This window comes from Folsomia candida, unplaced genomic scaffold (assembly GCF_002217175.1).
Source record: "Folsomia candida strain VU population unplaced genomic scaffold, ASM221717v1 Fcan01_Sc008, whole genome shotgun sequence".
Classification (NCBI taxonomy): Eukaryota; Metazoa; Arthropoda; class Collembola; order Entomobryomorpha; family Isotomidae; genus Folsomia; species Folsomia candida.
Window position 1 is genome coordinate 5424992 of NW_019091200.1, and position 27822 is coordinate 5452813.

The following is a 27822-nucleotide window of genomic DNA, read 5'->3' on the forward strand; positions in this document are numbered from 1 at the left end:
TGCTCATTTTATCACTCTTCATCGTTATCTATTCATCAATTCATTGCCAAGTTCATGTTATCAAGTGTAAGCAGAATTGATAAAATTATTGGCAGGAAATTCCACGATTTGTATAAAAATTTGCATCTTTTTGTGCTCGAAGGAACAAGTCAGGACTTGTTCATTCAGCCGGCATATAGCGGATATACAGTTAAGTAATAGATATATCGTATGTAGTGTCTACTCCTAAAATAAGACGGCGCCGCTCGGTTCACTACCAAAAAAATGTGGATTTCCATTGCATTGAAAATGATGGATGGAATCTTCTAGAACAACGCAGGGTTCCCAACTTTCGGTTTATGAAATTTTACACCGTGTTTTATGCGTGTTAATCAGCAGAGGATGCATATAACTTATGATAAATATTCCATTCAGAATTATGAAAAGCACAAATATTACAATTTATACAATTAGACATTTTAGAATTATCTAATTTGACCCTTTAAAAAAATAAAGATGTGAATACAAAATATATTTTTTGAATGCAATTCATGCATTCTTCTTGAAAATATCTTTTTTTACCGGTTAAATTATATGATATTTATCTAATTCTGTGCAATTTACTGGTGAAGGGGCAATCCTAATATGAGTTTTCTTAATTTAACACCAAAAGTGCATGAAAAACCCTGTCAGGACGCTCATGCCTCTGGCGGAGGTTGGCTCCGGCTCGAAGAACGAGTGGCATTTCCCTCCTCTTTCTTTCTTTCTTCTCTCTGAAGTGGCGTGGGTCTTTGTCGTTCCTCTTCACTCGTCTGCCTTCCTTCGCTTTGAGTGGTCGATTTTTTCGTAGCGCTCTCACCAGTTTTAGGAAATTTTGCCAAATTTTTTTAAAATTATTTTACACACCTGATACACACCCCCAGTGTTGTGTCGGCTGCTTCCCCTGCATTTTGATAAAGGTAAGTGAACGTTTTTGGTAGAATTTCTATAATTTTAGTTTGTATCGAGATTTTTGCAGTTTTAGTTTGGTTGACGAATAATTATTGCGTTGTTCTACATTGAGTTGAATGTGGAGTAGAGGGGAATCTATATTTTTAGTAAAAAGTTTTATTTTGTGGTGGATTCTAGCTTTTGACGAACTAAACCAGCATTACAATGAGTGACGACGACTGGGATGAAGGGACCGTGTCTTCCGGCGTTCAAAATATGAATCTAGGAGGGGGTGGCGGCGATGGTTGGGGGTCCGAGTCGACGGGAGATAATAATGGAGGCGGCCGAATAGGTAAGGCTGAGATTTTTAACTTGATTAAATATTTATTTTGATGATATAACATTGTGGTTAATTTAATATTGTGTGTGTAGGTGGCCGTGGAGGCGGAAGAGGAAGAGGAGGAGGAGGTCGCGGTGGTGGTGGCGGTGGAGACCGAGACCGCACTGGGGAATGGGAATGCGCTTGTGGTGCAAGCAACTTTGCAAGCAGGCGTAGCTGTTATAAGTGTCAGGATCCGAAACCCGGTAAGTGAGAGTAATCTGCAACTAATGGCTCGTATACAGAGTCATTTATTGTCGTGGTGGTAGTTGAGTTGCAATTAATTAATAATTACTATACAATTATTTAATTATGATTACAGGTGGTGACGGAGGTGATGCTGCTGCAAGCGACGAATGGTCTTGCGCATGTGGAGCTAGCAATTTCGCCAGCCGGCGTAGTTGCTATAAGTGTAAGGAGGCAAAACCCGGTAAGCGAGAGAGTAATGTGTGGCTGGCTGGCTGGAACGGTGGATGATAATGCATGAAAAAACTTTGCTTTTGTGTGGGTTTAGGCTGCAGTGACGGCGGAGACAATCACAATCAACGCGAAGGGGACTGGATGTGTGTTTGTGGAGCAAATAACTTTGCCAACAGGCGACAATGTTACAAGTGCAGCGAAGCCAAACCCGGTTAGTAAAAATAAACAGATTTTCGTAGCCTTTTTTATTGAGGTTGCAACTATAAACTACTAATTACATAATCATGATTGCAGGTGGTGACGGCGGCGATGCTGGAGGCGACAAGGAAGAATGGCCTTGCGCATGTGGAACAAGCAATTTCGCCAGTCGGCGTATATGTTACAAGTGCAAGGAGCCGAAGCCAGGTAAATTTCATTTCACCATCATTAAATTTGCATTTCTAATATTTCAATACATGTTTTTATATGGCATCTAGGTTGTGAAAACGGTGAAAATCCAGACGAAAAGCCAAAGCCGTATGTTCCAGCACCCGAGTTGGAAGGGGCCGAAGCTTTCGATGACCGTAAACAATACTATGAAGGGTCTGGGATAAATTTTTCCAAGTACAACGATATCAAGTTCGATGTAAGGCTATAAATTTAGATTGAGATGATTTTTTTCAAATTTCGAATGTAAAAAAACTAAATAATGCATCTCGATTATTTTAGGTGACTGGTACCGATAAGGTAAAAAGCTATGTTACCTTCGCCGACATGAATCTCCGGGATCTCGTTAAGCAAAACATAGTAAAGGTTGGATATACTACTCCAACGCCCATTCAACGACATGCTTCGGCTCAATTTATGGCTGGACTTGACGTGATGGCTTGTGCTCAAACTGGATCTGGAAAGACGGTATGTACCACATGACTGTCACTCCACACGTTATTCGAATAATTGCATATTAGTGACACACCATTACTAATTTGTATAATTTTTATTAGGCGGCATTTTTGTTGCCAATCATCAATGTGTTGTTGAACAACCAAGGGGATCTCAATACGGACACGCATCCCGTAAAACCTGAGGCGTTGATTCTGGCTCCAACACGCGAGCTTGCAATTCAAATAAGTCGGGAATCTAGATTGTATTCGCAAGATTCTATTTTGCGAACTGTCGTTTGTTACGGAGGCACTGCGATTTTTGCCCAAAAGAGCCAGTTACAGGTAAGACTTGCTGACATTTTCTCATTATTCATTGCTTGATTTATCATTGAAAGTTTGTCTAATAAGTGTTATTTATTTTCAAACTTAGGCCGGGTGCAACATTATGGTCGCTACTCCTGGTCGCCTGCTTCAATTCGTCAACGAGGGTACTATTAGTTTGGCGAATGTCCAATTTTTTGTGCTGGATGAAGCTGATCGCATGTTGGATATGGGATTTATGACTGACGTGAAAAAGATTGTAGACACAATGCCTTCTGTTGTAAGTTTTCTTTTATCTCCCGACCAATCAATTATTACCAATTGTAATCTATTATATCTTAAAATAATACAATCAGGACGACCGTGTTAGTGGAATGTTCAGTGCTACCTTCCAGGACGGAGTACAGAAGGCTGCAGCTGAATTCTTAAAGAAGAATTACGTATTTATTACCATTGGAATTGTGGGCGGGGCTTGTTCGGACGTCGGTCAAGAATTTTTGCAAGTTGAAAGGTCCGAAAAAAGAGGAAAACTTTTGGAAATCCTCCGAGACTCGCCAGAAGGTGAAAAAGTGCTAGTATTTTGCAACAACAAGAAGGGGGCAGATTTTCTAGCGGCCAGTCTCAGCGCTCAAGGTGTCTCTACGACATCGATTCATGGGGACAGATTACAAAGTCAACGAGAACAGGCTCTACGAGAATTTACTCAGGGCAGAAAGAAGGTCCTCGTCGCAACTGCAGTAGCAGCTCGAGGTCTCGGTAAGTAAACCAGTTTGAATTTTGATGATAATTTTACTCATAATATAGTACTTTCTTGCATAATTAATTTGGTTATTTTATTATTTTTAGACATTCCTAAGGTATCTATCGTGGTGAACTACGATTTGCCTAATGAAATTGACGAGTACGTGCACCGCATCGGAAGAACTGGTCGCTTAGGTCACACCGGGCGAGCAATCAGTTTTTATGAGGACTCGCAAGATAACGCACTTGCTGCTTCGTTGGTGAGCATCTTGGAGGGAGCAGGACAAAATGTTCCCGAGTTCTTCAGTTCAGGCGGAGGTGGTTATGGTATCTCCAACGGAAATTCGGACATGCGTGATGGTTCTGAACGGGTAATTTTTTTTTACTAATTATATTAGTTTGTTGAGCTTCATATTAATTAATATTTAATGTACCAAACTTGTTAATTTATTTTTGACTCCTTCATACTTGCAGGGCTATTCAAAACCAGCGGCGGCGGCGAAATCCGAAGATGATGATGCTTGGGACTAGGAACACCTTTTCCTAATTCCAGAATATGTGACGATGAATTTTTTTTACTTCATGATTAACTAGTTAGTGTTGGTAGACACATATTATAATTGAATGTTTTTGATTGTTATTCAATGAATTGTTGTACGTGTTTGATTTTTACGCACAGTATTACGTTTCATTGGAATCTTAAATTTAGTATTGAAATGAAGTTACCTGTGGTATTTTGTTACTACTTGTTCACGTGGTTGAAAACGATAATAAAATGAAAACTCAATACTAATGGGGTCGAAAAGAAAGTATGTCATTTCCATTTAACTTTGCATTGTATAGCATTTTTTGCGAACTAAATGGCGAATAAAACACTTGGGCTTTTCATAAATACAATAATAGTTTTCATACAGTTTGTGCTGCATTTACATAAACACTTTAGAAAGATGTAGGCTTTTACCAAGTCTTAGCTCGTTTCGATACTATCCAAGTTGGAGACATACTTAGGACTGATAGCCAGGAAATAAAATAGATAGCAAATAATACCTTAAAAAATAAAATAAAATATGGCAAAAATCTTTTGCAAGCGAAATATGCGAACTATTGAAAATCCGATTGCTAATTAATTAAACTAACAATCATAAATTCCTCTTACGAAATTTGCTACATATTAAGATTTTCCAATTTTTCAAAATTTTCACATTTTAGTTTAGCACAGCATTTCTTATTCCACTAACCCTTATTTTTAAATTATAATAATTTTGTAATGCTCCCACTCATTTAAAAAACCTACTCACCTAAAAAATTTATATCCTTTCATGAACCATTCGGGAAGATTCCTTAGTCCATTGTGGGCACTACAAATGACCATTTTTCGACACTCGTCGTCTCTCAAGTCCTCCCCCAACCGACCAGAGAACACGTGCTCCTCAAAATCTCGAGGTGCTGAGTAAATAAATATTCTTACAATTTTTGTAACATAAATTTCAGTCACACACACAAACTTACGTAAAACCGTGGTTACATCTTGTCTCAAATTTCTTGGCTGATTGTAGTGATTATTATTTTCATCCCAAATTCTTTCTTTTCCATCCTGCTTGATTGGCCAGGTATCACCGAGCACATACTTTTCTGACGGGATGCCAAAAAAATATCCAAATGGTGACGTGATAACGCCAAAGAAGAGGATGTACAGCAGACTTCCGGTCGAAATGAGGGCAGAAATTGGACCAAAGTTTATCGGGCGGTTGAAAATATTGGCAATGTCGTACGGGATGGCGACTTGCATTCCCATATTTAAGGGTTGAACAAACTGGCCCTTCGGGACAACAGGGACGGAGGACATAAGCAATAAAATCACAACGGAAAATGTGGAAACTTTCATGTTTATGCAAGTTTTAGCGAAATTTTGAGAAATGATTTTTGAACACGATTTTGGAAGGATTTTGTGTGAGAAGTAAAAAATATATATATTAGATTTCTACTGTAATTAGTCTACCATTTAAGTGAATGTGCCGTTATAGCAAGAAGATTATTGAACTTGTCTCATCATTTTTTGAAGGGAGAGTGATTTTCTGTATGTATATTTGGTTAAATATAATTCTTCTAATGAGGTTTTTAATTAACTCCTTATTTCCTCAATTCCCTTTCAAGTTCAGGTTCAAATATGTACATGCGTTTCGTTTTCAATTTCATTTTAATTTTGGTACTCTAAAATACAGAACAAATTTCCACTTTTGCTCAAAAATGTTCTTCCCTGGAAGAAATATTCTCCTAACTTTATTCGTCGCCCTTCCTCCTCCCACTTTCTCCAAGACGAACCAGGAACCAGTAAATATCGGATTTATCTTCTCCCTTCCATGGGATGTGTCCAATACGGTGAGTACAATTACCAGATTATTGGATAACTCTGCATTAATTTTCATGAGAAATTTTGAGACGATGCTAGTAAATAAAATACCGAAATGTAAAACTTTGCGAGGTCGTCATACATATTTACACTTTTTAAGAGTTATTTTATTTTAATTGGCCAATTAAAATTAATGGAATAGCTCCGCGCACCGATCGCAGGACCCTTGTCGATCGCGCTGGCTGCCAGTCTCGCCCTCATTTGTTTCGCTGGACTAGCTTTTGCGCCGGTTTGGGTAATTCTAAATATTTCAAGTCGATTAAAATCCAAAGGATTTAATTTTCTTAAGTAAATAAAACTTTAAAACCAATTTCCTTTTACTTACAGTGGATTTTCGGCCTTCCTCCGAGGCGATACCATATGCATTCCGTCCCCACGGATGACGACCTCGTGGAAAGGAGAGGATTTGACCTTAACCTCAATCCTGACAACCTTTTCGACCAGGGGAACAATTACACCACATCAAGAAGCATCAACTATCCCGATTTTACGGAAAGTTTATTTTTATTTGTTCCTCCGTTTCGGGATGAATGTAGAAAATTGTTGGCTTGTCATTCACACGGGTTTTTATCATTTTTACCAAATTGGTTCGTCCGGACGTATCATTTTTTCAGGTAAAAGTGCATAACTTGTCTCTCCTTGTGAAAAATCTACGCGAATTTTGTCAAAATATGTGTTATTTATTTATTTATTATTTATTATTGCTAGTAATAAGCTGCTGAACATACCGACAGAATTTAAATCTGCAATAGTTGACGGGATGGAGGACCAAGGAAGTTGTATGACGCGATATAAAGACTGTGACCTTGACATTGTGACCCTGGCCAAGAGGACGCTCTTTTATAATATTCCAACCGGATGGAGAGAACTGTGGCAGTTGGAAATGATACAAGAGTAGCATCATGGAAATAAAAAATTAAGTTTTATATCTAATTTACTTTCTCCTTTATTGGACACCGATGTGCATTTTGTATCGCTTGCAACCACCAAACCACAACATATGTAAATATGTACATAGGAATATATGTGCTGTTAATTAATTTATTATACGCGTACATACATATGCACAATGATTATGAAGATGAATAATTGTACGCAGTTAGGCTCGATCGTTTTATGGGAATTAAGTTCATTAAACCATAGACAAAAGGTAAAACGTATGTATGTATGTACTCATCAGTGCAACTTATCTTCAATCGTATTAAAACAATGCACTTATCTACTGTGGATTTTGTTGTACTAAAGCTAATCATTGAATCTGCGCTCAAATCAAATTTGTGTCCTCCGCATAAAAATCTTGGCGTGAAACGAGAGCGGCCCCACACTTTTACCAGGAGCAGGGTATAATTTAGTGGAGAGTGGAGCACATGACGACTGACTGAGGAACAACGATGGATTTATGATTATGAACCTGCTTTTAACTCTTTTGTTTTAATGATGATGACGTGATACTACTGCGCACAAGCTTGAACTCTCATGAGGTCATTAACTTTTTAGTTAATACTGCATTATCATGTTTTACACGAAATTTTACAAATTCTTTTTATTTAACACCAATAATCCCAAATTAATCCCAAATTGCATAGTGTCATGAAGAAATTACTGTTTAAAATATCGAAGGAGGAGAAAGTTGGAGAAAGTTTATTCCTCAGAATTTTGGCGAGGAGGCGGCCCTAGAGCTCCCCTATTCCCCGGATGACAGCATTTCTCCATGTGCCGTTTCAAAGCAAAATTTATGGAGAGTCTGTTAATGAAGAATAGGTTTTTTTATGACGAATTTTAAAGAAATTAGCGAAACTATCATACTCTTTGCGACAGTTTGGGCATCTCGGCTTAGGAACCATCTTGTCATGCTTCTGTCTCACGTGGCGTTTCAAATTATCTTTTCTGGTGAAAGTTTCAGGACATAGCTACATACAGCATGATAGTTTTTAACCACATACTAAATATAATATTAAATTATCTGGTAAAAAAATACCTGGCAGGGATAACGACGTACTAAAATGTAAAAAAAATATAAATTTTGTTAGCGAATATGGGGGAAAATTTATATGTAATAGTTACTTACGACGCCGTTTAAACACTGGTAATCCACCCATTTTCAGTATTTTAGGGAAACAAGAAGCAACTTTATGGAAATTGAAAAATATGTTTTAAAATTCGATTTCAACGGGAAGCTCAAGTTGTGTTCAGTTAAGCTTTGTCTAAGGGTATGGTGAAAATGGACTTGTGGAGGTTTATATCTGCTGTTAAGTATGGGGAGGTTGATTATCAATCCTGATTGGCAATTCTTGGCATCCAACCCTTCATGGGCATTGGTATGGCTGCCATAATACATACTTATGGAAATATCCACAATACCCTACCATATTTTACAACGAACATCAAGTGCTAATTTGGGGGATAGTTTGATACTATATTAGGCAAAATGCGGAGGTTTTGCCATATTATATTTTGTATTTTTTCAATATCAATCCCTGATAAGATCGTGTACGTAAATACATAAGAGAAAAATATAAATACCATCATCAGCAACTTTCCCCTCAATCACATGATTCTGATGCATTAAAGCGTTTTCCTTGATTCATATTGACGATTAGAGGAATAGTTGATAGAGTTTCGGACTTGGAGGTCACTGAACATTGCAACGACACTGCAGTGAGTATAAAAATTGCTACTTCTGATGGCAACGGTCATGACGACGTCGTAGTGATGGGGAGGGGTGGAATGTGATAACCCATGATGACCGATAATATAATTGGCAACAATTTCAATAGTCTCGACGTTACTAATGAACTACGCACTTCGGTTGATTCGGACAAAGGCTGAAAATATGTACTACAATCATGAGCTGCGATTTACATTACATTCTGTACTTTGTACTTGTGAAATTGCTAAGTTTGCTAATTAAACAATTACGCAAACTTAATTGCTAAGTTTATACGTCAAAATAAAATAAAATGATAAATTGACTCGCCATTTTCATTTCTATTAAACATTTATTTATTTTAAAAACCTTAGATTTCTTGTTTTTTGGACAATTTTTTATGTAAGCACAGCACATTTATGAATGACGCATTCACTTTACGGAGCATTCTGTATGTATGTAAGATGTCACGAAAAGTTGAGATATTATCTATTGTCGAAGAAAGTGTTCGGGTTGGAGTTATTTGCATTTTTGATGACGATGAATGTGTCATCTTCTTCGGGTCATTATTTTTTGCTGAGACCTTGGTAACAAATATTTCTATTTTGGTTCATGCTCCGATGATTTCATCGTCCGTTCGAACTCTTATCAATTACTTGGTTTGGGAGATCATACAGATCATAGTCCATCACAATAAATATACATATTTCACTATAGAACCTCACTATGTGGCAATCACAAGTTGTGATTCACAATTGACGAAATGAACTTACACTAATGTACATAAAAATACAGAACCGAAAATGAACCTTTGTAGCTTATATAAAAGTACAAATTTTAATGTCACTGGTCTGCAATTTCTATTTCTTGTATTGACAAAATTTGAAACAAGTGTCACAGGTATTAGATAAATTTACACTATTTTCTTGAAGTATGTGCAACACCGAGAAAATTTCAAACTATAAAATAGCAAATGAAATATGTATTAAAATCGTATCAGTTCACTTCATACCATGACCACACGGATACACAAGTATGTCCATTCCTGAGCTGAAACAATAGAAAACTGTGCATCATTAATTTATCATCATTATGTAAATGGTTAATTGCTTCATTGGTTATCTACGTGCATTGAAGATTAATTTTATTAACTGAGGTCATTCTTCATTATCATCGGTGGAACTATAGCGTGGGAACGGGCCGAATCTCATTTCACTGAATCTCACTAATTATTGATTACCTCAACTTGCACAAGATTTATTCGCACACAGAGCTTGGATACTTACGGTGTGTACGTATTCCTGGAAAAGATAAGGGAATAACCGAGGTCGGAGAGCAAATCGTGAGAAATGTAAACACGCGAATGTACTGGTCATCGTGCATTATCTACATTTTAAAGAACTAGTTATCTTTCATCATTATTCATTTGCGGATGTGTTTATGGCATATGATTTTACTTCATTTGTCCGAAATTATATATAAATTGCAAATCTGGAAGGAATGAGTATTAAAATAAGTTGTATTCAACAAGTTCAATTTCGTTAAGACACAATTTGAACTGATTCCATGTATTATTTTATTAATGCAAAAGTCCAAAATTATGCCTATCTACATACATATTTCCTCTTGTAGTCAGATAATTGAGATAATCCGAACACCTAAACGTTTCTTGTATGCCGCAATACGTGAGTATGAATCCTAAATATTCGTATGTATATAATTTAATGTCATCTCATTTTGAATATAGGTACATACCTGAAAATGTTGCTGTTATGTGTTATAGTAATTGATGAGCGTTCAAGTAAATTGACGAGACTGCGAGGCGTTGCTTTGCTTTGCTGGAGGTTGTATTGCATATTTGTATTATTATACATAATCAGATTGATGCAGATTTAGTGAGTAAGCACGGAATAATTTGCAACCAAACGTCGGTTATCGGGGGAGAGATTTGCATGCGAGTTAATTTAGTGTATTATTATAAGGCACAAACATTCCAGGTTTACATTCCTCTATTCAAACCTAGTTTATGTAGATCGTCATTAGTACAGACAAAGAATGTTATTTATTAGTGGCGATAACAAGTTTATTCAAAATCCGAACTTTGTCCAGGAAATTGGTGACCACTGGCTAGTTGAAGTACCAAATATAAGCAAATATGTAAACGTTAACAGCGCATATTTTAAGCGTACATCATCATCAATTGTTCAGCTCATGAGAACATTTCATGAGGAAAAACATGAGATTATACAATTTTTCATGAAATTAATTATAATTCATGAGTTGCGAATTGTTCTTAACTGAAAACTTTTGATCAGCCGAATAATAAATCGTTGACCTCCACAAGGTAATGATTTGTTTTACAGTAAAGTCCACGTATGTATATCCGTCTGCAAACCCCGTGATGCTGTATCAACACTGCTTGATGATAAAACATGTCCAACTGCATAATTTAGCAATAAATCAAACTTGTGCAAATATCTCATCTCTTTGTTTCCCAGTTATATTTAATTATCTCCGTGGGAAGTTATTGAAGTTATCAGGGAGTTTAAACTATGCAGCTCACTTATCATCGATTCGTCACCTTAGCACTGACTTTGGCATCAGCTTGATCGAAGTTAATGCATTTTTGTCCCTCTGGAGAAATAAACGATGCATACATAACTAAAGTGTATGTTTCCGCCATTTTCATCAAAATCCATATTGTCAATCCAATATCTCAATCAGATTTTACATTTTAGATATCAAATGAACATTTTAACAATGTCGATAAGACAGATAACTTGATAAGCACATACATTACTTTTCTGTGAGAAATTCTCACAGATTCCGTTTCAACGATTCAAAGAATTAAATACCCGAAATCGAAATCCGATTTTACATTTTAGATATATGAATATTTGGACAATTCGATAAGGTAGATAACTTTGTGAATATGCTGTGAGAAATGATTTTAAATTCTTAAGATTCCTTTTCAACGATTCAAACAATTAAATACTAGAAATCGAAAGTGTCAAAAACCTATATACATAAATAGGTGCATTATGATAACACCTATATAAACATACACACAATTTATTTCTCTTCCTTGTATATACTCCAAAAGTTGACAAAAGTTACGAACTTTTTGATCCAGATAAATTATGCAAATTTTAGTAAAATCATTTCGTGGAAAAATGCACTTGCCAGAATTATTTCAACGATTTTAAATAATTCTACCACAACCTGTCTTGTTAGGTTGACCCTGCTTCACAAATCTTGTCCCATTGCAAACTTGGCGAATTATTTGTTAAACATTTCAAATTATGTTTACAAACACCCTGCAAAACTACAATGTACAATGTGTGGATACCCTATTTATCATATGTACCTACTTCTCCTCAATTTACAAATACAAAAATGTCTTAAGTATCAATCTGGTCCTAAAAATTGTATCCCACCGCATCCATTACAAAAACGCCATGAAATTGTTTGCCCAACTTTTCGCAGCAATTGGTAACTACTTCCGTATCACCTTTTACATACCCAAAAAAATTTAAAAAAGTACTCAATTCAAACCCATTACAGCGATCATCTCCATCGCACACGCCATGCCGGCACGCCTTGAAGAACAAGAAGGTTCCGAACTTGAGGAAGAATCCTCCTCCGAAAATTTAGAGAAACGGCGTCAGTCAGCAAAAACAAAGTTAAATATTCTCTCCCAAAATGTTCAAATGTCTCAATTTTCTACAGATTCGCACCACTACGATGACTATTATTCTGACGAAGAGGACGACTACTATTCAGGCGAGGAATATTCCGACGAATATTATTCCGAGGAAGAACGAGGCGAACAAGTCGGCACCGATTCCGGAGCCGAAACCGACGCAGGCGGCGAACAATCTGGACGTTTCATGCTGCAAAAGGTCGCCGGCTGGGGGGGCAATCCATACGCGACTTATTACACTGGCCAAAACGGAGGAATGTATCAAGGAATGGGTGGTTGGTGGGGATAAGAAGAAGGAAAAGTTTAGAATTAATTATCCCTCGATAACCAACAAACGCTTGATTGATAATCAATCAGTTATATAAAAAAGACAAGTCACACATAATAATGGAACCACAATAATATAATCATGACAATATTATCATCATCATTAATTTAATTGCTTATTTATTCAGTTATGCTAAAAAATTTCTATCCATCAATCAATATACCACTTTAAATAAGATTCTTCATGGGTTAAGGCAGGAGCGTTAATAAAATAAAATAAATGAGGTGCGTCTTCATAATTCGTAGTCAATTGGGAGAGAAGATGACTCGCCGTTATTAATTGATTGGGTATTGATTACGCAATAAAATGACTGACTAAATTCCATTGCTTTATGCGTGAAGTGATTGATTGATTAGCATAAATTCTATTGCATACAAAGATATTTTGCACATATGAAAGTTTGCGCATTCTTGGCTCACTAATTATAAATAAAAGTTGCATATGCATATGCACACACTTTGAAATGACCATGATCCAAAATTCATATAAATTCGAATCCCCACTGGGGACGAGGCATTTGTGCCAAGTTTTTGAAGGGACACGCGTCAAAATGACTTCCGTGCAGAGATTTAGACACATTTTTGTAGTGTTGGTGGCAACTGTGGTGTTTTTGTCGACGTTTTCGATCACTGAGGTAAACGGCGTGCTGGGCGCGGATCCCATGTCGCTAATGAGGATTGTGAGGGAACTCTGTGGTTCGAAAAAGGATGACGCGTTTGCGAATGGATTTTACGGGTGTTATAGTTTACTAGATGAGGTAAGGTTTTTAGATTATTTGAAAGAGTTTTTTTTAATTTGGAGAATTTTTGCCTATGAAGAACCTTGTAGTTTATATAAAACAGTATTTATTGTCTTAATTCGTGTTTGGCGTCGAAAAGAACAAAATATACCCAAAGTGTAACATAATTTCGTTTATGCAACTTTTGAAATGATTTTTTTAGATATTTTGCAGACTAATTGACAAACTAATTATTTTTTTTGAATTGTATGATTTCAATAAAATTGATAAACTGTTTGACAAAATGAATTTCAGAAGGAAAAGTGCATTTTTGACAACTGTCAAAAGAGTGTGTTTGGATGTACGCTCAGTACAGTGAAGAATATCGAGTATTCCTGCACCGTGCCTGATAAGTTGCCCGTGGTAAATATGTTCACTTATCAATTTAGTAAAATTTCCAAAGACCTATTACAAAACAAACTTAATTGAAAATTCTAATAATAATCTGAAAATTCTACAGTATATGGAATGCCTTATGAACCAGTTCAAAATGTGTGCCCGTGATATAGTGAAAGCTGTAACGACGATAAATGTGAGAGTTTGGTTAATTTACATATTAGAAGAAGAAATGATAACTAACTTATCTCATGTGCAGGTTTGTCAAGGGAGACTTTTAGGATTGGAATAGAGGGATTTTCTAGTGCGACGCTAACTAAGCTACAAAAATAGACTTAAACACGTAATTAGTGCAATTTGTAGTACGAAATGTCTTGTAATGTTGGGAAATAAAGGATGTACAAAAAAATGACACGATGCACAATTCTTTAAGCTGAAAATGCTTAATATCTAACGTATCATGTGCATATGCAATTAAAAAGTGCAAAAAATTCTATAGGAAACCACTCATCCCAAAAAAATTGCATTTGAACATAAATTTTTATTTTATCATTACCATCTCTCAACAAGGTTTCAAAAAATGTGACCAGCACATCAACCTCAACTACTTATAACATTTCCTCGCCTATATTTTTTTAGAATTTAGCTCATCAAAAAATCAATCCAAAAATCCAATCGATATCACAGCCTTGTCAAATTCTACGCTATCGTTTAAAAAAAATTAAAAATTCTATATATATTCTACTCCTTCACAATATCCGGTCGTGTCGTCGTGGGGTCCGATTTTTTAGAATTTAGTAGGAGGAAGAAGCAGCCTGGTAGGAGGAGGAGGAACCGCCATAGCTGGAACCACCCGAGGAGTAAGAGGATCCTCCTTGTTGGAAGTTGAGGACTTGGGGACCACTCTGTTCGGCAGCGGGCTGGGAGTAGGTCACAGATTGTCCGTTGTAGTGGACTTGTGGGGGGTGGAAGGTCAACTGTGAAAGAAAAATTGTATTATTTTTGAATTTGTATTTTTTTGGATAATTTTTCGAAAAAAATGTTCAGCAAAAATAAAGTACCTGAGGGGCGACATAGGTGACGGGTTGTGCGGTGTACACTTGTCCTGGGGCGGTGTAGGTCACTGAGGATGACCCGTAGTTGGCTTGTTGCTTCATGTTAGGGTTGGAGGAGGGTTGCATTTGTCCACCTGGAATTTTGATAAGTTTTCATGTTTTAATAACTGATACATTAATTTGCATAAAATGGTAATTTATGAGGATGACCTACCATATGAGTTTGAGCTCCCATAGGAAGATCCTCCATAGGAAGAAGAAGATCCACCATACGACATGGGGCTGGCGACGGCGCAGGCGACGAGGGCGGCAACAATCAACTGGAAATTTAGAGAAGAAATAGAAATTGAAAAATTGAGGAATTTTGAATAAATTTTGACCAAAGGATTACAAATTTCATGATGAAGGGTTGGTTGGTTGACGGATGGATTGGTTTGTTGATTTGATGAGATGGATGAGAACTGATGCTGAGACGAAGGGCTGGGTCCCTTTTTATACCTGGAGGATGGAAAATACGTGTAAACAATGGGCGAGAGATTTGCTTTCCATGATTGTGAGAGGATTGTTTAAGGAGACCCTGAAAAGTTGGATATCTCCGATATTTTTAGACCGAGAGGAGAAGAAATTGAAGGTAAAAGTGGAGAGAGATACGACATTTCAAGGACTGGTGGAGAAGAGCAGGGTACTTGATGACCTTCATTTATACGTACGTACTTAAACAAAGACGATTTTTATTTACTTGTTGACTACAAGAAGAGACGATTTATGAAGAGGAGCATATGGATTGCATACGTAATGACAAATTGTGTTCAAGTGAAGATGCAATGCATAATGTTGATTGTTGAGTTATCGTAGAGAACTTATGTGCATATTTATCTAGATAAGTGAGATTTGGTGCTTATTTGAGACAAATTTGCCACAGATTTATGATGCAACAATTATAGCGTTATTTAAGAATATTGCTAGAAATGGAAATTCAGGCAGAGATGCAGATGCACGCATTGTGTTTCGCCAAGTGTAAATTGTCAAAGATTTTATCATCATCAATTGCATGCTGATAAATTGATCCATTTTATTGATAAGTCCGAATGAAAACAAACAAACCATGCTTCATACATAGCTACATTTGTATCTCTATTTCTCACTTTATTTTAATAAATACCGAATTTTAATAAGAATTAATCCGTTCATTTGTACATTATTTCATTTAATTAAGTAATCAACCCGATTTAACAGTCAGCATCCTTCTCAGCCGATGAAGAAGAAGAGGAAGAAGTTGACGACGTCACAGATTTCGAAGACACTGGAGCAGTTACCTTGTAGATCGAATCTGAAGCTTGTGCTTGGTAGCTGGGCGCTGCTGCTGGTTGATATTGAGTGGGGGTGGTGGGGGCATAATTGCTACTGCTGGGGGTATAACTGCTACTACTCTGCACTGGGGAAGAGTACTGTGCAACGGGGGATGAATACGTCTGCTGCTGCTGTTGGTACTGCTGTGCCATCACATAATTTGGGGGTGAGTACGACCCCACAGGAGCCGTGTAGGTTATGCCGGACTTCGTGACGATAATCTTTGGGGGATGAAACGTGATCTCTGGTGGGATATAGGTCACGGGACGAGATTGATAGAGCTGGTTGGGAACTGCGTACGATTGGTGATGCGCGTAACTGGGTTGGGTTTGTTGATAAGGTCCGGATGGGGTGTAACTTTGGGCTGGTACCGCCTGGGCATAAGTCGGCATGGCAGGAACGTAAGTTTGGGCGGGTGCGTAAGTTTGGGTAGGTGCATAGCTTTGAACTTGACTTGACCCCACGGGACTGTACGAATAGCTCTGACGACTTTGTCCTGCCGTTGAGCGGGTCACCCTGCCAGGAAAAATCGGGGATACCCGTTTAACTTCGCCATAGCTGTAAAATGGGGGTGGGGCAGGGACGACTTCGACCGCGGCGGAGACCACGACCACCAGTGAGGCAAATCCCACCAGGAACTTCTGCACCTGAGAGGACAAAAAAAATAATGGCAAATTGATTAGATGACATGGTTATCTTTTTGATTTCGTCCTCCTTCCTTGTTCTCTTACCCGACTCATAATTTTCTTTTGTTTTAACCCTGTAATTGAACCCCACGAGAGCAGTTGAGATGTGATGTCAAGAGTCGACTTACAATTAGTGCCAACTCCAGGTGTGTGTAACCCTTTTATACGGTGGGAGGAAATTAGGTTAACTTAACGCACATGCATAAGTGAAGAAGAGTAAGATCCGGTTCCCAGTTTTGAGATATTTTCAACAAAATGAAAGTGAATTTAACGGGACTTAATGTTTCCTCTTTGTAATCCATCTGCGTGTACAAAGAAATGTGTCAAGCGATATGTGTAACAATAAATCACACGTGAAATTAATGATTCTCAATTTAATGGTTACAAAATTATGACTATGTGCTAAATACGTACAAAAATATATTGTAATTTGTATGTGAGTTCACTACTTGGGCTGCTTGTTATCACTGTAGGGTAAAGAATTTGCGTTCATTACGGCACCAAAATTTTTGCCGTATTTGAGACAAGCAACCGAGGAGGAAGGCGTTTCGTCAATTTTGGGGCGATATCCTCTCTCGTCGGCAGAATATCTGAATTTTTAGAAGATTTTTAGTTAGTAAATACCATAATTTAATTAGATTCTTATAAATTGAGTCAAGATTTACCTCAATGTGAACGTGATACACTCCGGGCTGGTCCACGTCACTTGGCCCGACTTGACATGGACCACACCCATTGTTGGTCCTTCTTTTTTGTCCTTAGTGTCATCGTGTAGTGGCACCACTTTTAAGTGACCTTCTTCCTTGGAATCGATCCCATTCTCAGATTTGAACCTGAAATATTGTGCAAGACGTGTACAGTAATCGCTTAATTTAGGCATTTAATTAAATAAAACTACTTACTCCACACTATAACCATCCTTGTTAATGACATGGTCAAACTTCTCAATCGCGATGACATCTCTGCTGTAATTTTTGTATGATGACGCGTACTCAGATCCGTACGAGGAATCAGAGTAAAGACCATAATTAATTTTGGTGGTGGTGGTAGTGGGAGTGGTCGTCGTAGTGGTGGTGGGGGTCGTGGTGGGAGGGGGAGTGGTGGTTGTGGTGGTGGTGGAAGCAGGAACGGGTGTGGTCGTGGAGATTACTTCCGGTTTTTGTTGGACGAGGGGGAGTTGCGTCGTGGTGGTTAGTACCGGAGTTGCTGGGCTTGTCTTTGATCCGGCATAATCTTCAATCTGTGGAGGTGATGTCACTGGTGGTTGGGTCAACGGGGTCGTTGTTATTCCTGGGGGTGCGATTTGATAAGCGGGTTGCATAACTGGTGATGAAATATACTGCTGCTGGATTTGTTGCATTATCGCGGCCTCCATTTCCGGCGAGAGAGGTTCCGCCTGCCAAGTAAATTGAGGTGGAGGAGGTTGTGGAAAGTGCTGATAATTTTGCTGACTGATTATTGGGAATTGAAATGATAGCGGTTGCTGTTGAGACTGAAATTGGAATTGTGGTTGAAGCTGTGGAGGAGGTGGTGTTTGTGGTTGGGCGGCCAAATTCATGGGCAAAGACGCATATTCAGGTATGATAAAGGGCGGTGTGAGGGTAATCATTCCTGGAATTTCGGGGGGATTATTATTATTTCCGCTAAACATCCAATGAGTTTCTCCTCCAAAATCTTGCAGATTTGCGGTTCTCGACGTGCGTTTTGTCTCTGCTGGAGGTAGCTGACCGTTAGATTGTTGTGGGGCAGATATTGGTCTGAATAGGGGCATGAATTGTGGGGGTGGGACGGGGAACGTGAATGTGGAAATTGGTGGGGACGATTCCTCCTCAAATGTGTCCATCCTATCTTGTGCTGGGGCCATTGATTCAGGGGACATGATGACGCCTTCGTCATGTTGATTCTGTTTGAAATTTAAAAATGAAAATTCAAAATTTTCTCTGTACTAAGAATTAGAAATGTATTTCAATTTTTAATTTTAATCTGAGATCGTTACCTGATTCTGATAAAACAGCGTCATTGGCTGTGGGTGAGATCCAACCTTCACCCATATGAAACAAACTAGTACCTCTATAAAGAGATACACTTTTATCACTCGTCCCCCCATTTTGTATAAAAAACTGTTAAAATTGTCACATTTATTTAAAAAATTTGTTTGCACAACGATTCCTGTTTAATGAGTCAGTTTGATAAAATGTATATCCACTGATCTATTCGCACCTCGTTAGTACTTCAAACTGCATTTTTTGCATTCGTTTTCTCACATTTTGGTCAAACATTATCATCCAGGGATGCAAAAATATGTACAACTGCATCTCATCCATGTTATCCACAATACTTACATTTTTACATTACAGAAATTGCATAGCACTGTCTAACAAATTGTATCATACCACAATTTAAAGCTCAACATAATTTAAGCAGAATTGATGACATGACATGACATGACAGCATGGACAACGAACATCAAGAAATCACACAGTGTACCCTTACATACTTAAATCTGGTACAACTCTTACTTTTGGAGGATCGAGCACAAGGCCAACCTTTAAAACCTAACTGGTTTAAATAGACCAACCCTTTGATCCAGACCAGACTCCCAGAGATTTCACTTTCCTTGAAGCAAACCTAAACCTAAAACCTAAAAATAAAATGCATACTGATTTAGGAAATATGAAAGTTTTCTATTTCCATCATTTCCTACTACTATTTACAAACAATACTAACTTAAAATGACCACTACCCCACCACACATGTTGCAAAGTCGTATAAAAAGGACCCCCAAAACTATTCAGGGCATCACTCACTCTCATCTCATCTTCCAATCCAATCCAGCTAATCTCATCCAGCCAACCCCCTCCGAAAATCATCATGAAACAAGTAAGATAACAATAACTCCCCGGAAAAACCCCGAAATTCCCGAATTTTAAAGTCTAAATTTTAATTTTTGCATTATTTTTTTCACTTTTCAGTTCGTCGTTCTCTGTGTCCTCGTCGCCAGCGCGATGGCGGTCCCCTCCAGCTACGGTGGTGGTTCTTCTTACGGAGGGTCCTCCTACTCTCAGGGGTCACCAGCCCAGGCCCAAACTTACAGCGGCCCCAACACCAACTACAACAGCCAACCGGTCTCCTACGTCACCCCCCAGGTTGCTTTCGTGCCCCCACAAATCACGTACACCCAGCCGGCCGTGACCTACTCCCAGCCCCAGACCATCTCCGTCCCACAGCCCAACTACCCAGCCGTCCAACAGACCTACAGCTCCAGCTCGTACGGAACTCCAGTCCAGATGGGTTACCAATCATCGGGTGGTTATGGAGGTTCCAGCTATGGTGGGTCCAGCTATGGTGGTTCCAGCTCAAGCTATTAAGCTGTGATAAGATAACGACATAACGACTCCATTTTTCTCATATTTCAAAAAATTCGATAAAGATGTGACGATACTTTGTAATTAGAACGAGAGAATATTTTTTTGTCAAAATTGTAAAATTTGGAAATTAATAAATTGATACAGTTGAAATTCTTGTGGTGGTGACTATTAGTTTTAGCATTTGATTAGCATTTTGCATTAGTCGTGCATCATCAAGTAAATAATAATCAAACACATTTTTCATACGATTTGAAGTCTATTTTTAATAGAAGAAAATTTTGATTAGCATTTTTCATTACTCATGAATCATAAAATAAATGCAATTCAAACGCAATTTTCACAAGATTTTAAAGTCTGTTTTTATTAGAAAGAAAATTTGCCAATTAGTGACAAAAATTAATATGAAAAATAACAGATTAGTTATCTCCAACTGGTGCACAGCATTTCAACTTTTTCCTTAACTGACATGTTAAGCTTACACGACTAATTATTGCTAGAGATAACTAGACCAGTGGAGACAGCTTAAATCAATAAATAATTAATTTAGATATTTAAATACTTTGACAAATTACAGAAAACAAAATCTTTGAAACTCATTTGACAGGAATTAAGTAATACATATGTATGTAGCACAAACGGTAACAAATTCAGTTCTTTTTCTCTCCACATCCGTCCCCTCCTGCTGCCGCCTTGTTGCAACCTTTCTTGGCGCAAGTGTTGGTGAGAGCTGGAACTCCAGTCTGGTTGATAGCGACGACTTTCTCCTTGCCTTCAGTGATCGCTTCCAGCCGTGGCACCGTGATGACCAGAACGCCATCCGAACTCAAGTTGCAGACCACTTTCTCCATCATCCCATTCTCTGGAAGAAGATAGCGACGCTTGAACTGGCGAGAGATGAACCCGTGAGGGTCCTCTTTCTGCAAAACAGAGAATATTACGTTAAAATTAAGAAATTTGCACAAAAATTAATGGCACAATTATTAATTATTAGTGATTACCCACCTCTTCATGCTTCCCCTCGACGACGACGTAGTTGTCCACCGTGGTCACTTGCACTTCTTCGGGTTTAAATTGATGAACATCCAACTTGACCTGACAAAGTTACAAAGATAAATTAGTCTCAAATTGAATAACAAAAATATTCCATACTTAATTTGACCAACAAACTTATGCCGACTTACCTCAAACTTGTCCTTCGTGCATTGAACCTCGGAGAATCCGCTTTGCTGTGGGGTGTGGAGTCGTCGCGGATGATCCAGGGCCCAGTTCGGATAAGCTATCGAAGGCAGGTCGTAATCCAAGAGCCCAGTTCCAAAGTTCTGGTTGAATAGACGGAAGGGGTGGTTGACGAAGGGGTCGTAAGATCGGATTGGAAACATTTTCTGCATAAAAAAAAAACGAGAAAATTTAGAAAATGAGATTTAGTTTTCAAAATTTCATACCAAACTTCACTATAAACTCAAATTTTTTGATACACGGGTATCCGCAACTTACCAGTTTTTAATCGGAGAGAGTATTCCCTGATGAATTGAAATGTAATTTCGTCGATTTTTGGAAACGTTCGTGACAAAGTTTTCAACACTTTTTTTAAGAAAGTCAAACTCGGACTGTGCTCGGTGCGTGAGAAAAGCCGGCTTTTATACCCACAACAGAGAAGAACGTAGGGTTCTCAATGGGCTTCGGGTTGGCCCGGACCGGACCGAAATCCGACGGTTCGGTCCCGGATTGGGCCATCCGCCAATCCGGACCGAAAGTTTCGGTCCGGTCCTCGGTCCGGTTTCGGATCAGCTTTTCAAGGACCGGACCGGACCGCCGGTTTTCGGTCCGCCCGAATATTTTGGCGCGCAAGGAAATTTTAATACTTTGACCTAGAATTTTTGAATTTTTTCAGCTAAACTCATGAATTTTCAGTATACGCAAATTCTATGTTACATATATTTCAAAAGTTCTCCACATGATCCATAAAAATTACGTTTTTTAGGTTTTAAAGTTCTTACGCTCCTTGAGTTTGGGAGGATTTTTTAAATTCCTACTCTTGCTCATGTATTTTAAAATTAAAAAAAGGAAATTGTAAATTGGTCCTGAGATTATGTGTCTAAAACACTGACCGATAGAACTTACGAGACCTCATCCGCTACATTTATCTATTTAAATCTGAAACATTTGGGATTCTGGTTGTATATACATACATGTATCATATATGTCTTATGCATAATTACATAATACATTTACGCATAATACGTGTATAAATCTCAATGCACTATTTATACATATACTATATGTGGTAATTATTATACTGTACTATGGGTCTTTATACTATAATGATATATTTTTCGGTCCGCCCGGATTGACCGGTCCGGTCCTGGTCCGGTCCCGGTCCGGTTCTGGGCCGAACGGAAATTTTTCGGTCCGGTTTCGGATTTGTGGTTTCGGGCCACGGTCCGGTTTCGGATCAGGGCTGATCCGGACCAATCCGGACCATTGAGAACTCTAGAAGAACGTGAAAGTTCTCGCATTTTCTGTCTGGAGAAGCAGGCAGACAGACAGAAAATTGAACGTGAACATGAGATCAATGTCATATACCCGGGTTTGCTGGGCTTTTCGAGAACATGCTTGCATTTAACCGTTAATAAACCGTGCCCTTTCCCAACATAGTGCGTATCAAAATACATGCCTTGAGTCACGTAGCCAAATAGCCAGAGATTTGCTGACTGAAAAACATTAAGTAAAAAATATTTTTAAAAATATTTTCCGTGTGTCATGTGGATTATGCGTTTGGTATCAATAATTTTTTTTCTCTAAATTTCGATAAGCCCGATAACATGCCAGCATGATAATCCACACATATGTGCGTTGCAATTAGAGTGAGAAAATTTTTTTTCCTTGTCAAAACTGTACAACTCCTTATCAAAAACTTAAATGGCCAATGCGTAAAATAAGTCACTTAACCCAGTGCAAAATCACTGTAATATTCATTAGATCATACATAGCGTGACAAAGTGAATTACATTACTGTAAAAAATAAAATGTCAAATAAAGAATTGAGCTCGTAAAAACCAAAACCTGACCAAAATTAAGAATTCAAGATTCCAAGATAATTTACGCTATTATGATTTGTAGCTCGTTTTTCTTTCAACACCATCCATGCACACGTAATAAAATACATACACAAATGTAATGTGAGGCATGTACCCCATTAATTAATTCCACTCAATATTCATACACTAAATACCTGGCACACAATTTTATTACATGACCACTACTAAACTCGTAAATATAAATATATAACTACCTAAAAAAAGTAAAAGTGCAAAATCGAGCCAATTATTATTAAGTTAGTTTCATTTTAATACACACCTTTTAGTTTTATTTCATGCTACCACTTTTGACATTTCTGCTTTTTTTCGTCGTCGTTTCAATCTAGCAAGGAAATGAATACTATGAATAATTATATTGATAAGAAAAATTGCACTTGGTTCAAGAAAAAAAGTCCGAGACAGAAAATAGATAAGGTAGATACATTGGCTAACGAAATTGTGGCGAAATTATCGCTATCTTTCAATAATTAGTGGAGAAGGGGACGACGAAAACGAAGATGACAATGATGCAAGAAGGGCAATGAAATAAATAAATAATTCAGAGCACAACGTATCGATTTCTTTGATTGCTTTTGACTTTATTTGCCAAGATTCTTGTACCTGAAGCATTTAAAGGTTAATTAATTAATGAAGACGACATAACAATCAAGAAGATGTGCATCTCTTGTGATCTACATAACAAATATGTGGTGAGATGAGTGGTAATAAAATCAGACCAGTTTTTCTAGTGGGGACGAATCAAATCGAGATGATGATAACACATGCTTATACACACTTCACATAGGTAAATGACAAATGTGACCAATTTCAATAATTGGTCTGTGTGATGAGGGCTCTTGAAATGGCGTGTCTTTTATGAAATTGGTTTACATTTATGGTCTAGTAAGTTATCTATTCTTAAGGGTTTAGTATTTAATGCACATTTTTTTCAGAAATATAAAAATCACTCGCTTTGTACATACTCTTACCCGAGGAATACCCGATGACGAATCTAAAAAGCCAGATTATTATGCAAACAACTGGGTAGTTCGATTATAGGTATTAAGACTGCTCAAATTCGGGATGACGACATGCTTTGTTTGAATACTTGCCATTTTGATACCATTAACACAAATGCATTGAAAACATGCGTTTTTACTGATAATCGCATGTAGATTCCGATAAAAATGGATTAAGTTTCATAAAAACTTCGATCACCTGCTTTTTACGTGTGAAATCTTGTAATAACAATTACTGGACTACTAAATATGTAAATACTTATTACTTAATACATACATAAATAGGTATAAAACTTAGCATATTGATTACACATTGTACACACAAGATGATTATGTGATCACTGTAAATTTGTTAGATTGGCCGTAAATAGGACGAAAGTTCACGGTTTGCTCGGTTGAAAAGGTTCATTTACTTATTTGTGCATTTTCTTGTTAAACGTTGTAGACCGGCTTAAATGGGCTACTCAAGGTTAACTAATCTATTTATCTATCCATCCATCCATCCCCCAATTTCAATCGATTCATGTAAATAAACAGTGCAGCAAAAAAAGCGAAAGTTGTGCAGTACTTATTATGTTTCAAGAAATTCCTTAATTAGCAAATTTACATGATGCGAATTCTTCTCGAAACGACTATGTCGTTAACCTGACTCAAATTTGCCCATTACATTGTCAGTCCTAATTACAATCAACACTTTTAACTAAATTTTATGGTTTTCATCCCAAATTCTGTAACAAAAAATGTGTCATCACGTCATACACAGATAATCACCGACGTGAACTTGCTCAATTTAAGTATTCGATAACAATGGAAAAATGTCACAATATACAAAAATATGTAACTCTCTGCTCAAATGACATTTAGTCAATTTGTGTTGCAAATAATAATCATGATCAGTCTCGTTTGTAAAATGTAACCAAAACCCAGTCACCACATGAAGCACGATATTGCACTCGACTACAAAACGGTAGCACTTTTATGTAAGTATGTATCCTTTCGAGGGAATAATGTTATTAAATTAATGTGAATAGTAATTTGTATATTACAAACGATAAATGTTATGACTAACGTTTTACAAAGTAGCGTTTATTTGTCAAATCGAATGTAATATTTACGGTAAGAATCTTACTCGCCAAAATTGTGTTTCTTGTAATTACTTCTTGTACTTTCTCATGCAAGTAATTGAAATATTTTAATTTTTGATTTAAATTTAATTTACTAATGAATAACTTGTTATTGGAAGTATGACATACTTAGAAGCATTTTTACTTGAAAAATTACAGGCGCATAAATTAGCACAAAAATCACACCAAAATTTTCCATATTATAGATAAGTTCCATGATTTTTTGCAAGAAATTGCAAACCTTTTATGCACGATTAAAGATAAGTTTTATATATATTTAGTAATCAAGACCACCTTACAAAATAACAAATTGTTCACATTTAATATCAAGTTTGCAATATTTTGCATGTAAAATCCTTGCTACTACAAAAATTCGATATCTTTCGACAGTAAGTATACGAACCCATGCAGTTTTTCGCCGGGAGGAAAGGTGTAATATTACAGCATTATTATGTGTATACAACACATTATCCAAGTCAAACTGCATTTTAAATGTCTTACTAAATTTTGCATTTTATTACTTACATCGCTCTAATAAATCTAGCAACAGAACAGAATAATCAACGATTGTCATCTACCGTCTTGGTTTTGTTTGTTGCGCACAGACTAAAACAATGTGAATGTGATAATAATAAAGTCGCCCAAATTATTATACGAAATTCAAAAGTGTTCTACTTTGAATGGTGCATATCTCTAATGTAATGTTGATGGGTGGCAAGTTAAAAAAACGAAATTTTAATGTTGAGCAACACCTTAACAAAAAACACAACCCAACAACACCATCATTAATGTCACTACCGGTGGTTTGGTGTGGTGTGGTGCCGTTGTGCATTTTATTTATGGCTTATCATCATCATATAAATATGTACATATGCACTAATCAAACCCCTGTTTCATAATATGTTGTGTATAACGAAACGTGAATGAATAATAAATTGAGGGGTTTCACGTCAAGATAAAAAAATCCAGAAAGTTGTTTCAAAATTTTTGGGCTGAATTTGATTTTACGTATTCCTAAATTATTTTAGGGCTCGTATAACATGTTGCAATTATTAAAGCGAAGAACAATTTTGCTTCTATTTTTTTTACACTAATTTGAATTCTTTGCAAATCAGGCTAATTTATTTTTATTGAATTTCATGTATTAAAGAGCTTGTTACAAATAGTGGGTGCGTGTACATGTGTACATTCTGCTATTTTAAAACCTATTCTTTTGCAGAATTTGCGCATTGTGTCACTAACTTCAGATAGATAAATGCAGTCAGGGAGACAAAAGTCGTGTTCTTGACAAGGCGACTCGACCCACGATTCTTTTTTGGTGCATGTTTCTTCTGTTACTTGTGATCTTTGCGTTGAGATTTATATCTCGACGAGGAGGGAGGAAAGATCATGTCATGTCGAATTATGCAATCCATCCGTCGTTCACTTGAGTCCATGGTTACTTAATTATTGACCGAGTTAAGTAAGTAAAGGATTTCTTGGTTTTTGTCGGCAATTTTTTTAGCACAAATAAATATTTGGGTAAAAATACCTATCTGTAGATTATAAATAAATTGCAATTTGCAATTTATATGCCGAAATTCCAGCTGGGTTGACTTTTACAAAAGCTTATGAAATAAAGTAGTGATTTATGATCCATTTTTTAAATAGCTAAATAAAAATGGTAATTTTGTGAAGGATGTTGGATAGAAGATTATTATTTTTCCGTGATTTTGGAGCGTATAGCAGTTGCATTTTTGCCTCTTGGGCTGGGTCCGTTTCACAAATTGTAAAACTAAATGCAAAATAAAATAGTAAAATTTTTTTAATAAGCAAATAACAATAAATATTTGGCACATTGTGGACATACTTTAATTTTGCATTTTTGCAAATATACAGACAACCTTGTTTTAACAAGTCTTAAGCCTGCGTGATATTTTATCTCCTCGCTCTATTGAGCGAGAAGAGCTCTCGCTATGCATTTCCTCTCTATACTACGCATGAGTCCAGAAGTCTGACCGTATTTTTCACTTTGAGAGTTTCAAAGTGCACGCAAAAATTTGAAATTTTCACAATATAATTATTAATAGTTTTGCAACAAATTACCATTCATCGATAAGCAATTGTGATTGTAGATTTATTTATATTAATCAATAATCTCAATATTACCTAAATTTGCACAAATATTGATTAATATAAATAAAACTACAATCACAATTGCTTATCGATGAATGGTAATTTGTTGCGAAACTAATGACAGCTATATTCTGAAAATTTCAAACTTATGCGTGTACATTGAAACCCGCAAAGTGAAAAATGATGTCAAAAT

The 27822-nt window shown here is 37.0% G+C and overlaps 8 protein-coding genes and 1 long non-coding RNA gene across 10 annotated transcripts; 4 read left to right on the top strand and 5 right to left on the bottom strand.

Moving 5' to 3' along the window:
* Positions 1-766: 766 nt before the first annotated feature.
* Positions 767-4442, top strand: LOC110853279 (ATP-dependent RNA helicase vasa). Its single transcript, XM_022101531.1, has 13 exons — positions 767-938; positions 1108-1261; positions 1342-1494; positions 1611-1718; positions 1803-1919; positions 2003-2113; positions 2185-2333; positions 2417-2602; positions 2692-2913; positions 3002-3172; positions 3249-3648; positions 3739-4004; positions 4108-4442. Exons 2-13 carry the CDS (start codon positions 1135-1137, stop codon positions 4162-4164), a joined length of 2067 nt encoding a protein of 688 aa, XP_021957223.1. The 5' UTR covers positions 767-938; positions 1108-1134; the 3' UTR covers positions 4165-4442.
* Positions 4443-4937: 495 nt separating this feature from the next.
* On the bottom strand, positions 4938-7082 carry LOC118436428. The gene is made up of 5 exons (XR_004835439.1): positions 6982-7082; positions 6772-6911; positions 6369-6693; positions 5143-6284; positions 4938-5079 (listed from the first exon to the last, which is right to left on the bottom strand). It is a non-coding gene; the product is annotated as an uncharacterized LOC118436428 (long non-coding RNA).
* Positions 7083-7554: 472 nt separating this feature from the next.
* LOC110853623 (GDNF-inducible zinc finger protein 1) lies at positions 7555-10084 on the bottom strand. 2 transcript variants are annotated; one of them, XM_022101911.2, is made up of 5 exons: positions 8567-10084; positions 8112-8171; positions 8022-8041; positions 7850-7953; positions 7555-7787 (listed from the first exon to the last, which is right to left on the bottom strand). In XM_022101911.2, exons 1-5 carry the CDS (start codon positions 8607-8609, stop codon positions 7685-7687), a joined length of 330 nt encoding a protein of 109 aa, XP_021957603.2. In that variant the 5' UTR covers positions 8610-10084; the 3' UTR covers positions 7555-7684. The 2 variants fall into 2 exon arrangements, with proteins under 2 accessions (XP_021957603.2, XP_035710598.1); XM_035854705.1 differs by lacking the exon at positions 8112-8171 and having other exon boundaries at positions 8567-10083.
* Positions 10085-11863: 1779 nt separating this feature from the next.
* Positions 11864-13079, top strand: LOC110853620. Its single transcript, XM_022101909.2, has 3 exons — positions 11864-12182; positions 12255-12353; positions 12420-13079. Exons 1-3 carry the CDS (start codon positions 11993-11995, stop codon positions 12680-12682), a joined length of 552 nt encoding a protein of 183 aa, XP_021957601.2. The 5' UTR covers positions 11864-11992; the 3' UTR covers positions 12683-13079.
* Positions 13080-13222: 143 nt separating this feature from the next.
* On the top strand, positions 13223-14247 carry LOC110852870. The gene is made up of 4 exons (XM_022101013.2): positions 13223-13478; positions 13755-13862; positions 13960-14031; positions 14095-14247. Exons 1-4 carry the CDS (start codon positions 13272-13274, stop codon positions 14125-14127), a joined length of 420 nt encoding a protein of 139 aa, XP_021956705.1. The 5' UTR covers positions 13223-13271; the 3' UTR covers positions 14128-14247.
* Positions 14248-14476: 229 nt separating this feature from the next.
* LOC110852871 (DNA-directed RNA polymerase II subunit RPB1) lies at positions 14477-15366 on the bottom strand. Its single transcript, XM_022101015.2, has 4 exons — positions 15282-15366; positions 15105-15210; positions 14897-15024; positions 14477-14812 (listed from the first exon to the last, which is right to left on the bottom strand). The coding sequence occupies exons 1-4, from the start codon at positions 15288-15290 to the stop codon at positions 14630-14632; spliced, it is 426 nt and encodes a 141-aa protein (XP_021956707.1). The 5' UTR covers positions 15291-15366; the 3' UTR covers positions 14477-14629.
* Positions 15367-16021: 655 nt separating this feature from the next.
* LOC110853576 (polycystic kidney disease protein 1-like 3) lies at positions 16022-19275 on the bottom strand. The gene is made up of 6 exons (XM_035854435.1): positions 18923-19275; positions 17829-18829; positions 17592-17759; positions 17341-17516; positions 16972-17228; positions 16022-16887 (listed from the first exon to the last, which is right to left on the bottom strand). The coding sequence occupies exons 1-4, from the start codon at positions 19031-19033 to the stop codon at positions 17372-17374; spliced, it is 1425 nt and encodes a 474-aa protein (XP_035710328.1). The 5' UTR covers positions 19034-19275; the 3' UTR covers positions 16022-16887; positions 16972-17228; positions 17341-17371.
* Positions 19276-19682: 407 nt separating this feature from the next.
* LOC110852873 (probable ATP-dependent RNA helicase ddx17) lies at positions 19683-20383 on the top strand. The gene is made up of 2 exons (XM_022101016.2): positions 19683-19806; positions 19899-20383. Exons 1-2 carry the CDS (start codon positions 19798-19800, stop codon positions 20292-20294), a joined length of 405 nt encoding a protein of 134 aa, XP_021956708.1. The 5' UTR covers positions 19683-19797; the 3' UTR covers positions 20295-20383.
* A 245-nt stretch (positions 20384-20628) lies between these two features.
* LOC110852874 (alpha-crystallin A chain) lies at positions 20629-21947 on the bottom strand. Its single transcript, XM_022101017.2, has 4 exons — positions 21789-21947; positions 21476-21676; positions 21297-21386; positions 20629-21211 (listed from the first exon to the last, which is right to left on the bottom strand). Exons 2-4 carry the CDS (start codon positions 21671-21673, stop codon positions 20942-20944), a joined length of 558 nt encoding a protein of 185 aa, XP_021956709.1. The 5' UTR covers positions 21674-21676; positions 21789-21947; the 3' UTR covers positions 20629-20941.
* Between the last annotated feature and the right edge of the window lie 5875 nt (positions 21948-27822).